Source organism: Nannospalax galili, unplaced genomic scaffold, assembly GCF_000622305.1.
Source record: "Nannospalax galili isolate Female #2095 unplaced genomic scaffold, S.galili_v1.0 scaffold1119, whole genome shotgun sequence".
Lineage (NCBI taxonomy): Eukaryota > Metazoa > Chordata > Mammalia > Rodentia > Spalacidae > Nannospalax > Nannospalax galili.
In genome coordinates this window covers 211,439-222,696 of record NW_008343597.1, presented here as the reverse complement: position 1 = coordinate 222,696, position 11,258 = coordinate 211,439, and the positions used below count along the sequence as shown (strand labels likewise).

The following is an 11,258-nucleotide window of genomic DNA, read 5'->3' as shown; positions in this document are numbered from 1 at the left end:
CGGCCTCTTTAAGGTGCTTGGAATCCTAGTGCCCCCCACCCCCACCTGAGACTAAATGGGTTGGGGCTGGGGTTCCTGTGGGGGTTGAGTGTCAGAACTTCGGCCCAGTAGGTACCATTAGGATCTTATAAAGCTGGAAAGGCCCATTTTCCAATTCAGCTTTTTTTTCTTCCCTGGGAGGGGGTGGGACTGGAGAGACCGCTGAGGGAGGGCGAGTGGAGGAGGACTAGGGGCGCGTGGTTTTCCCATCTCATCCCTGGAGGAGGGGCCGGAGCATCCCCGGTAGCCAATCAGGGACAGGCTCAGGGGGGGCCGCTTTGAAGAAGTTTGGGGAAAAAAAGTTTGGAAAAGTTTCTATAATAACGAGGGGGCGTCCGGAGGGAGGCGGCAGCGACAGAGGAGGGGGCGTCTCGGAGCAAGGGAGGGAGGGAACCACCCGCGAGAAGATACTGCGGCCTCCAGAACGTCCCCCTCCCGCCCAGGCCGGGACCTGGGGGCTCCAGCCGGATCCATGGGGGCTGCGAGCTGCGAGGATGAGGAGCTGGAATTTAAGCTGGTGTTCGGGGAGGAAAAGGAGGCCCCCCCGCTGGGCGCGGGGGGTTCTGGGGAAGGTTAGTGCGGGGCTGGGAAGGGATCTTGTGGTCAGTGGCAGAAGGGCGGGGGGATCTGAGTTAGGACACTTTGGTGCAGCAAGCCGGGGGAGGGGCGGCAGAGGCTGAGGGGGCTGGGGGACTACCTAGTCTGCGGAAGTGAGGCTGGGGGCCGGGGCACCACTTTTTCCTTTTTAGGTCTTGGCTGGGGTGGGGGTGGGGGTGTGTTGGCTGCGCGCCGCCTCCCGGCTGGGCCGACTGTCACTGGGATGAGGGGCGGAAAAGAACCGGGCCCCAAGAGTCCCAGGCGCCTCCTTGGGATGGGAAAGTTTGGCTCTGGAGTTGGCCCCTAGCAGACCCAGGCCAGGTCCTGCAGACGCGACGTCCTGGGCTGGGGGCGCTCACTGGTAGCGCCTGGGCTCCCCTCCCCCTCCCCCTGTCTGGCCGCAATGAGAGGCAGATGGCGGGGATGGAGCCGGGGGCGGCGGCCGCCGCTCGCACGGAATCCGCGCTGCCCACTGCCCCCCTTCGCTGGCTCGGCTCCGCACGCATCACCGATCGGCTGCACCCCCGCCCCCCATTGCAGGAGGGGGGAGCGAGGGAGGAGCCACCTCCCCTCGTCACCACTGCCATACCTCCCCCGCCCCCAGGCCACGGTTGCGATGGCAACTGGGGTTTCTGCCAGCACAGTTTGGGGGTTTGGGAACCGCTGCTAATTGGGTTCATGTGTGAGTCGCCCCCCAGCCCAGCCCAGAGCCGGGGCAAACACGCCTGCAGGCCGCACTCCAACCCCTCCCAAGCCACCTCCCTCACCTTAAGACCCGCCCCCTCGGGTACCCTAGGTCCCAAGTCCAGGGGCTCAGGGTGTGAGGTTCTGCATCTCTTTTCCGTCTTCTGACGTCCCACTTTGCTTTTGTCCTGTGACTAGGAGACACCTCCTAGCTGAGTGTAGCAGGTCTTAGGGGCTGGCCGTCGAGAAACTTGGACATCTCACCGGCTTCTCTCTCCCCATCTCCCTCTACTCTCCTTCCCATTTTGACAGAGCTGGACTCAGAGGATGCCCCGCCATGCTGCCGTTTGGCCCTGGGGGAACCCCCTCCCTATGGTGCTGCCCCTATTGGTATTCCCCGACCACCACCCCCTCGGCCAGGCATGCACTCACCACCGCCCCGCCCCGCCCCCTCACCTGGCACCTGGGAGAGCCAGCCGGCCCGGTCGGTGAGGCTGGGGGGCCCAGGAGGGGGTGCTGGGGGTACCGGGGGCGGTCGCGTTCTAGAGTGTCCCAGCATCCGAATCACCTCCATCTCTCCCACGCCTGACCCGCCGGCCCCGTTAGACGACACTCCTGATGCCTGGGGGGACGGCTCTCCTAGAGATTACCCCCCACCAGAAGGCTTTGGGGGCTACCGAGAGGCAGGAGGTCAGGGTGGGGGCGCCTTCTTCAGCCCCAGCCCTGGCAGCAGCAGCCTGTCTTCATGGAGTTTCTTCTCGGATGCCTCTGACGAGGCAGCTCTATACGCAGCCTGCGACGAGGTGGAGTCTGAGCTAAATGAAGCTGCGTCCCGCTTTGGCTTGGGTTCTCCACTGCCGTCGCCCCGGGCTTCTCCTAGGCCTTGGACCCCGGAGGACCCCTGGAGCCTGTATGGTCCAAGCCCTGGAGGCCGAGCGCCGGAGGATAGCTGGCTACTCCTCAGCGCTCCTGGGCCGGCCCCAGCCTCGCCGCGGCCTGCCTCTCCCTGTGGCAAGCGGCGCTATTCCAGCTCCGGAACCCCTTCCTCGGCCTCCCCAGCTCTGTCCCGCCGGGGCAGCCTGGGGGAAGAAGGGCCGGAGCCCCCTCCACCACCCCCATTGCCTCTGGCCCGGGACCCTGGCTCCCCTGGCCCTTTTGACTATGTGGGTGCCCCACCAACCGAGAGCATCCCCCAAAAGACCCGGAGGACTTCTAGTGAGCAGGCAGTGGCCCTGCCTCGGTCTGAGGAACCTGCCCCGTGCAATGGGAAGCTGCCATCGGGAGCAGAGGAGGGTGCTGCTCCTTCCGGGGGTCTGCGGAAAGAGGTGGCGGGTATGGACTACCTGGCGGTGCCATCTCCTCTTGCTTGGTCCAAGGCCCGGATTGGGGGACACAGTCCCATTTTCAGGTGAGGCCCGAATCTGGCACCTCTGCTTCCCCCACGGGGGAACAGGAAGGTCAAGGGATGAGTTCCAGGTGCCTCCACATTTCAAAGGAGCACCTGCAACCATAGGGCCACTGCTAGCTAGCTCGGTTTTAAGGAAATTTAGGAAAACACATGCCCCTAGACTGACAACTGGGGAGCAATAGCTATGGGCCTATAAGAAAAAGCCTCTTCACCCCAACCCTGCGCTGTTGTAAGAGGCATAAAGGTGAGGTTCCTTCAGGGTTTCTCACAGCTTCAGCTCTGCCCTGCCACTAGCCAATCTCCAACCTTACCCTCTGGCTATTTAGACAGGTCTAACCGTCTTAAAAGTCCTCTTTCTCTAACTCTTAATTTCTAGGGTCCGGATCTAGTGGCTTAAGTGCATAGCTTCTAATTTGAATAAAACTGCATATATTTTCAAGTCCAAGAATTAATATTAAAATGTGCATTTCTGTCCCTTCTACTCGAAAAGACTACTGCCCATTACTAGGATCCTAAACCTTGAGATGTCAGACTGAGCAGGCTCCATCCTGAAAAGATTCTAGAGGAAAGCTTAACACTGATCTTCTGGGGTACCCATAGGTCAGAGTTCCTCAACCTCGGCCATACTGCCTTTTTGAGTTGGTTTTTGAATTGTTTTGAACTGGGTAATTTGTAGTTGCAGGACTGTGCTGAACACTGCCACATAATTTAGCGGTCTCCCTGGCCTTAATTCATCAGACACTAATAGCACTTTTTGAATTAGTTGTGACAACTAAAAATGTCCCTATGCATTGCCAAATGTCACCTGGGCGAGCGGTTACCAGTTGAGACACTCTCAGAGAGAATCTGGAAGCACAATTCAGGGAAAATAACCTCACTTGAAGCCCCTTAACCCCAGCAACTTGACTCGCTTAGTCCCAGGTAGTGGAAAGGAACTGGCCTGGGATTAGAAAGTGGCCGGCCCTAGGTTTTGGCCTCAGTTTATTTGTCTGATGCCTTTTCTGGTCTGAAGTGGCCCTTCTGTACTGTACTCTGCCCACTGAGGTCTAAGGATCAGCATGGGCTTGGGGTTCCTCTGTATCCTGATGAAGGCTCTAAACTTTGTGCAAAGAGCTTGAGAACAGGGAGTCTCAGAGCTGTTGTCATCTTCCACACACTCAGCTCAAGAGCTTCTGTTCCCTGTGCCCTGCTTCTGAGCTTTTGGACTACTGCTGTGGTTTCTTCTTTCTCCCATACCCATGCCACCCCCTCCCTCACAAACCCAGTGCCATCTGATCCTGGTGGCCTGAGGTTGCAGATGACCAGTGCTCTCTCCTACTCAGGACCTCTGCCCTACCTCCCCTTGACTGGCCTTTGCCCAGCCAGTATGAGCAGCTGGAGCTGAGGATCGAGGTGCAGCCTAGAGCCCACCACCGAGCCCACTATGAGACTGAGGGTAGCCGAGGAGCGGTCAAAGCTGCTCCTGGAGGTCACCCTGTGGTCAAGGTAACAAACAGAGGGCAGGCCCAACATCCTTCCTCCTCTCCCATCCCAGATCCCTGTAAATGGGCTCAGCTGTCCAGACCCATGGTACTGCCCTTTCCCACACTCCCTCTCAGCTCTGACCCTGCAGGCAGCCTGGGGGAGGGGCTGGAGCTGAGGGAGGAAGGGTGCACTGAAAGGACCCAGATATACTTTCTATTCTTCTGTCTTCCCACCCCCAGTCAACTCATCCCATGGGATACCAGCCTCCTGTCTACTTTGGAAAATGGTGGCTTGCCAGATGTGGGGGAGGGTTTCAACTGAGGCCAAAGGTCACTGGGAGTTAGGTTTTCTCTATACTGAGTTGGGCTAGTCTTTCTTGGGAGCTCTTCCTCCTTTGCCCAGCCCAGTTGGGGCTGTATTCCAAGAATAACACTGTGAACTCCAGGCCACATTTTCTCTGTAACTGATGCCCAGTTCCCTCAGGGAATCCCTTATAGGATATTCTTTATCGTTCATCAGTCCTATCCCCTGGTGAACTAAACCCAAGGGTGGAAAAAGGTTAAAAGAAGTGGGGCTTTCAGTTAGGTGGCCTCTGTCTCCCTTTGCTAGCTCCTAGGCTACAGTGAGAAGCCACTGACCCTACAGATGTTCATTGGCACTGCAGATGAAAGGAACCTGCGTCCGCATGCCTTCTATCAGGTGCACCGTATCACCGGCAAAATGGTGGCCACGGCCAGCTATGAAGCTGTAGTCAGTGGAACCAAAGTGTTGGAGATGACCTTGCTTCCTGAGAACAACATGGCTGCCAAGTAAGTCTTCACTCAACTTCCTGTCTTTGTAAAGATTTAGGACCAGAGAGGCCCACTTCTTCCTTTCCCTAGAAGTTAGACATTATGGATGAGGTATAACTTCTTTTTCTTTCTTTCTCTTCTCTTCTCTTCTCTTCTCTTCTCTTCTCTTCTTTTTTTTTCTCTTCTCTTCTCTTCTCTTCTCTTCTCTTCTCTTCTCTTCCCTTCCCTTCCCTTCTCCTCTCCTCTCTCTCTCTCTCTCTCTCTCTCTCTCTCTTTCTCTTTCTTCCTCCTTTTCCTTTTTGAAGACTTAGGAAACAAACCTAGAGCTTTTCACTTGCTGTGTAGGCGCTCTGTCACTGAACTATCCTCTGTCAGTTTCTGGTGGTTTTTTTTTTTTTCGTCTTTTTGAGACAGGATCTCCTTGTAGCCCCAGCTGGCCTGGCACTCGCTATGTAGACCAGGCTGGCCTGAATTTCACAGAGCTCTGCCTGCCTCTGCCTCCCGAGTGGTGGGACTGAAGGCTTGCGTCACCATGCCTGACAGAGTCTTAACATCTAGGGAAGTATTTTTGAGGTCGGAGAACATCGTGGTGAGGCCATCACTGTGGATTAGAAAATAGTCCTCCTAAGCACGCTTAGGCTATCTCAGGACTTTGGATTGAGGGCCAGGGCATCCCTCTTTGGGAATGCATGACCATCCTGGCCTCGGCTAGTGGGGGCTTACTATCCATTTGCCCTCAGCATTGACTGTGCTGGAATCCTGAAGCTTCGAAACTCAGACATTGAGCTGCGGAAGGGTGAGACGGACATCGGGCGCAAAAACACGCGTGTGCGGCTGGTGTTCCGTGTACATGTGCCTCAGGGCGGCGGGAAGGTCGTCTCTGTGCAGGCAGCTTCAGTGCCCATCGAGTGCTGTGAGCAAAGAGGCCCTGGCCAGTTTTTTTGTGTTTTGTAGTCTCCCGTCTGTGTGTCTGTCACCCATTTCCTCCACATAGTGTCCCATGCCCTGTGTGTCGTGGGTAGGTGGCCCTATAGAGGACCCAGCCCTTCTTTTTACCATGATATGGGAGCAGCGAAGGCCTAATTTGCCTCCGCTACAGACCCTCTTGGGGCTGGCCCAGAGTGACCCTGTGCCCACCTACTCCTGGTGTGGCCTGTGCATTCATTTAGGTGATCTCTGGCTTTTCTCTTCACTTGTCTCTGCTTCAGGGTGCCCCTTACACAGTCCGTATGACTTTATTGATACTATTGGTTCTCTTTTGTATCTGCCACTGAGGAGGACTTCCCCACAGCTGGTGGCAGTTATTGCAAAGAAGGTGGGGGTGGAGAGAGGACTTTCCTTTCTGCACCCAACCCAGCCAGGTCTCTTGTACTGCAGCCCAGCGCTCAGCCCAGGAGCTGCCCCAGGTGGAGGCCTACAGCCCCAGCGCCTGCTCTGTGAGAGGAGGAGAGGAACTAGTGCTGACTGGCTCCAACTTCCTGCCAGACTCTAAAGTGGTGTTCATTGAGAGGGGCCCTGGTGAGTACTCGTGGGGAAAAGAGGACAGGCAGGAAGAGCTTGGAATTAGCACTGTTGCTAAACTATACAATCGAGCCTCAGTTTCTTTATATGTAAGTGGAATAGACTGACCACCCCATGGTGTACTGTCTGTTTCCCATGGGAAGATTTAAAACATCAAGGATGCTGAGCACATTTAAGAAACAGACACCCCAGTCATTAAAGAGGAGTTGGCTTTGAGATGGTTTACCCCCATGAGCTGAAGCGAAGAGGGGACTTATAGCCTCACAGGTTCTTCTGGGCCTGTCCTGGTTTGTGAGATATAAGCACAGCTATGATTATGAGAGCCTTTGCCATGCCCCAAGATGAAGTTATGAGGGTGGAGAAAAGGGAGACTGAGGATTCTGGGTCTGGCCACCAGCCTGTGGGCTTCCCCTTCCCTCCACCCTGCTCATAACGGCCCAGACCTTAGACCCACATTTAGCACTCGAATCAGAGGTTCTGTCTAAGACATTAGACTTGGTCTCACTGCCTTCCTTCAAGCTGGAGCCTATTTCTACTCGATGCGTCTTGTCCCAGTGATATCATGGGAAAGGACTCTTAATTTAGATGGGAGGGCTCCAGGGCTGCCTCTAGGCCCTTGGCTAGCCCCGCCATTTCCCTTGGTCTTAGCTTGCTTCTTTGTACCTTGGGGACAGTTTTAAAGCTTGCCTCTTGATTGGACAAATACCTGGTGTCCCCTGTGACCTGCTAAGGACATTTTGAATCTGATATTGGCTCCAGCAGGAGGAGAAAGGGCAGGGGACTGGGGCAGGGGATGGGCCCTAGAGCTGTGCTGGAGCTCTGTTCCCCTGTACAGATGGAAAGCTACAATGGGAGGAGGAGGCTGCGGTGAACCGGCTGCAGAGCAGTGAGGTACCAGTGTCCCTGGGGTCCCCACCCGGGGGGGGGCTGTGAAGGGTGGGAGAAGTCAAGAAGTTCTTAAGAGGGAGTCCTTCCCTGTGGGTCTGGAGTCCAGAGCGGCCTCTTCTGGCCTGGAGGGGCTGGTTAGCTGGGAAACAAGTTTCATCTCTAGGGAATGAGCTTGGCTCCTTAGCAACAGTGAAAACTAGGAGATAAGAGTTGGATCCTTGGAAGGGTTGGTCTGACCTGAGATCACTAAGGGCTTCCTGTCTCATCTTCTGCTCTTCCCTAGGTGACACTGACTCTGACCATCCCTGAGTACAGCAACAAGCGGGTGTCCCGGCCAGTCCAAGTCTACTTTTATGTCTCCAATGGACGAAGGAAGCGTAGTCCTGCCCAAAGTTTCAAGTTCCTGCCTGGTGCGCTCTAGGACAGCATATGGTGGGGGCAGAGGGATACAGACCCCATTGTGAGGGGCCAAGGGATGGATGAAACCTGGGAAGGGAAGGAGGTTGGAAGGTGTCCACTGGGAAGGCTCCCAGAGCCTTACCAGCCTCCTGCCTCCTCATCTTCCCAGTGATCTTCAAGGAGGAGCCCCTTCCAGACTCATCTCTCCGGGGCTTCCCTTCCACATCGGGTCCCCCCTTTGGCACTGACATGGACTTCTCACCACCCAGGCCCCCTTACCCCTCCTACCCCCATGAAGATCCTGCCTATGAAACGCCATACCTGTCAGAAGGCTTTGGTTATAGCACACCCCCTCTGTACCCCCAGACGGGACCCCCACCATCCTACAGATCAGGCCTACGGATGTTCCCTGAGACTGGAGGTGCCCGCCCACCTGCAGTCTCCTTCCTTCCCCGCCCCTTCCCTGGCGATCCTTATGGAAGACGGGGCTCCTCTTTCCCCCTGGGGCTTCCATTCTCCCCTCCAGCCCCCTTTCGGCCTCCACTGCCTTCCTCCCCACCACTTGAAGGCCCCTTCCCTCCCCAGAATGCTGTTCACCCCCTACCTGCTGAGGGCTACAATGAGGTGGGGCCAGGCTATGCCCCTGGGGAGGGGGCTCCGGAGCAGGAGAAATCCAGGGGTGGCTACAGCAGCGGCTTCAGAGACAGTGTCCCTATCCAGGGTATCACGTTGGAGGAAGGTGGGTGTGCGACTGGGGGCTGTGAGTGTGAGTGGGTGTGAAAGATTGCTGTATGCTGAGGGCTGGAGCTTGACTGCTCAGAGACTGGGCATTCTTAGTCTCCCAGGGCCAGTCAGAGGTCCCAGGAGCAAGTTCTTGATGTGCATGGCCATTTGAATTCAGCAACTTAATTCCGGAGGGTGCATGGAATACCTGCTCCAGTCTTTCTATCTCTGCCCAAATCACAAAATCTCAGCACTAGGCCAGTCCATCTAGTTCCCCTGAGTTCAAGATTCAGGCACTGAGTTTCAGGGAGGGACAGTGGCTTACAGAGAGCCCAGTTGAGGACATTTTCCCTTGAGTCACCTGTCCTGGAATCATAGTGACCATGGTCCTCATTGGTGATGAAGATCTTCTTGTTCTATTTCTTCTTTCTTCCACTGACTACCTACATCTGATCTGCTGCCCCCGACTACCTTGTCTATGCTGACATAGGTCAGGCTGGCAGGAATGGGCTAATATGGAGAGCTGGGAGCCCACAGAGATGGAGCTGACATGATTTAGTGAGGGCACCTGTCAAGACACACTGGGGAAGCTGAGGCCCAGGAAAGAGAAACCAGTGAAAGAGGGGTCCAGAGGGTCCTAGGCCGAGGTCTGCCTGGAACAGAGGTGGGGGTGTCTCTGAAAAAAGAAGGGGACCTGCCCTAGCCCCATCTTCCAACTGCCCCTCCTTTACAGTGAGTGAGATCATTGGCCGAGACCTGAGTGGCTTCCCTGCACCTCCTGGAGAAGAGCCTCCTGCTTGAAGCACGTGTGGCAGCCGTGGTGGCCCTGCATCCTTTGTCCTCCTAACTGGGGTGCTGACTCCAGAAGCATGGGGGCCAACTCTGGTTTCTCTTTGGCCAGCTTCTGTCTCTCTGTCTCTTTTCTGTCCCCCACCTAAGGTGTGGCCCCAGGCCTGGTGCTGCTTTGAAAGGGAGACAAGAGTGTGGAGATGGGGGTGGAGACCGATGCTGGGTGCCAGAACTGACTGGGACGAAGATGATGTCCAGACTGTGCAGGCTGTGATGTTGGGAGGCTGGGGACAGGTGGATGGGCAATAAACTGCTCACTGAACAGTGCTTCAGGCTCCAGAGCTCTTTGGAGAGAATGATGGTGTAGCTGACTCTGGTTCATCTAGTTCCCCTGAGTTCAAGATTCAGGCACTGAGTTTTAATCGTGGAGGCTGAGAAGTTGGAAGGAGTTGGGGTATGGCTGGAAGCAAATGCGTCCCAAGGATTTCCTTGATACAGAGGGAAGGGGCACATTTGGAGGGGCTCCATAGGCTCCCTAGCTGAAGTTTAGGTTGGATTTAGGACTTTTCACTCTCTCTTTCCTGGCAGTTCAGGTTCCTTCAGCTTTGGGATGGGGCCCAGGAATCTTTGTTTTCTCAAGTTCCCTTGTCTTGGTACCACACAGATGATTCTGATTTATGGTCAAGGTGAGAAAACACTGGTCTAGTCCCGCCTCATTTACAGGGGAAGAATCTGAGGTTCCAAAAAGAAGATAGGCTTAATAGTCACAGGTCAGCAACAGCATGCTGAACACTGCCTTCCCAGATTCCCGTCCCCAGTCCACACTTGGACATGCGGACCCAGAGACACCGGTTCCTGAGGCTCCTTGTTTGAAGTGAAGGAAGGGATGAGGAGGCATGGGTCTACTCATGGACTCTCCTACTCTGGAGATGGTGAAGACAGTCTGGAAATACTTGTGCTTCAGAGCTAGAATGAAGAAAGCCAAGCAAGCCTCTCCAACATCTCTGAATGCCACTTGTCCTGGGCTCAGGGCATACGTGAGCTCCAGGTTTATCATGCAGATATGCCCATGCTGGCCTTCTGCATACTCATACACCCATCACCATCAACATGTACAGGCAGGAAGCCTTTTTTTGTCCTGTCTTGATGGTCTATGAGACCAAGTTATAATGAGCTGGCGAAAGTCAGACTTTGCCTGCTTACCCAGAGCCTGGCACACCCTGTGGGCACTGGCCACAACCAGGTCGATGAGCTCTATCCAGCTGCAGGCTCCGTACCTAAGACATTCGGGGAGCCAGTCCTTGGGAAGCTTACATCGCCTCAAGCATGTTAGGTCCTCTCCATGCCCAGTAAATCCAGAGAGACCTAGCAAGCCTCAGGAGTCCAGGACAGTGCCACAGACACTGGTTCAGGATTGGAAGACCAAAGAACCAGGGTGACCTCCTCCCTTGTCCATTTCTACTTTGTAATGAATTTCCTTTATCTCCCAACCCAAGCTTCTGCAAACCAAATTGGCATCAACTGATCAGTCCAACAGGCCTTGGCAGGTTTGCCAAGAATCCCCTCTAACCCCCATCCAGAGTCATTACCTTATAATTTTCATGTTGGAGGGAACCATGGGGTACAAGAATTTTTTTTAACATTCTTTGATTCCACCCCTACCTCTGGCGGGATGCGTTTGTCTCCCTGTGGATGAAGGGCTGCCGTGATAGAGACTTGCTGCCTTGTGTTTCTTTTCTGTTGCTGTGATTAAACACCACGACCAAAAGCGACTTATAGAAGAAAGAGTTCATTTGGATTATGGTTCCCGAGAGCTAGATGTCCATAGTGGCAGAGTTAGCATGGTAGCCAGAGCAGGAAGCTGAAAGCCACATCGTTTTTTTTTTTTTTTTTTTTGTCTTTTTGAGACAGGGTCTCCCTGTAGCCCCAGCTGTACTGGAACTCACTATGTAGAC

General features: G+C 55.0%; 1 protein-coding gene across 4 annotated transcripts; it reads left to right on the top strand.

Annotated features, from left to right (window-relative positions):
- The first annotated feature begins 275 nt into the window (after positions 1-275).
- On the top strand, positions 276-9,630 carry Nfatc4 (nuclear factor of activated T cells 4). 4 transcript variants are annotated; one of them, XM_029566850.1, is made up of 11 exons: positions 361-611; positions 1,633-1,804; positions 2,101-2,728; positions 4,051-4,213; positions 4,802-5,001; positions 5,724-5,896; positions 6,361-6,501; positions 7,340-7,395; positions 7,676-7,802; positions 7,961-8,530; positions 9,248-9,630. In XM_029566850.1, the coding sequence occupies exons 1-11, from the start codon at positions 534-536 to the stop codon at positions 9,313-9,315; spliced, it is 2,376 nt and encodes a 791-aa protein (XP_029422710.1). In that variant the 5' UTR covers positions 361-533; the 3' UTR covers positions 9,316-9,630. The 4 variants fall into 4 exon arrangements, with proteins under 4 accessions (XP_029422709.1, XP_017655336.1, XP_029422710.1 ...); XM_029566851.1 differs by having other exon boundaries at positions 473-611; positions 1,633-1,808; XM_029566849.1 differs by having other exon boundaries at positions 276-611; positions 1,633-2,728.
- The last annotated feature ends 1,628 nt before the right edge of the window (positions 9,631-11,258 follow it).

Excerpts from the sequence above, each read along its gene's own strand:
- Nfatc4 (XM_029566849.1), top strand. The coding sequence starts at position 512 with ATGGGGGCTGCGAGCTGCGAGGATGAGGAGCTGGAATTTAAGCTGGTG. Across the intron at positions 4,214-4,801 it reads GAGGTCACCCTGTGGTCAAG|CTCCTAGGCTACAGTGAGAA; the intron begins GTAACAAACAGA and ends TCCCTTTGCTAG. Across the intron at positions 5,897-6,360 it reads TTCAGTGCCCATCGAGTGCT|CCCAGCGCTCAGCCCAGGAG; the intron begins GTGAGCAAAGAG and ends CTTGTACTGCAG.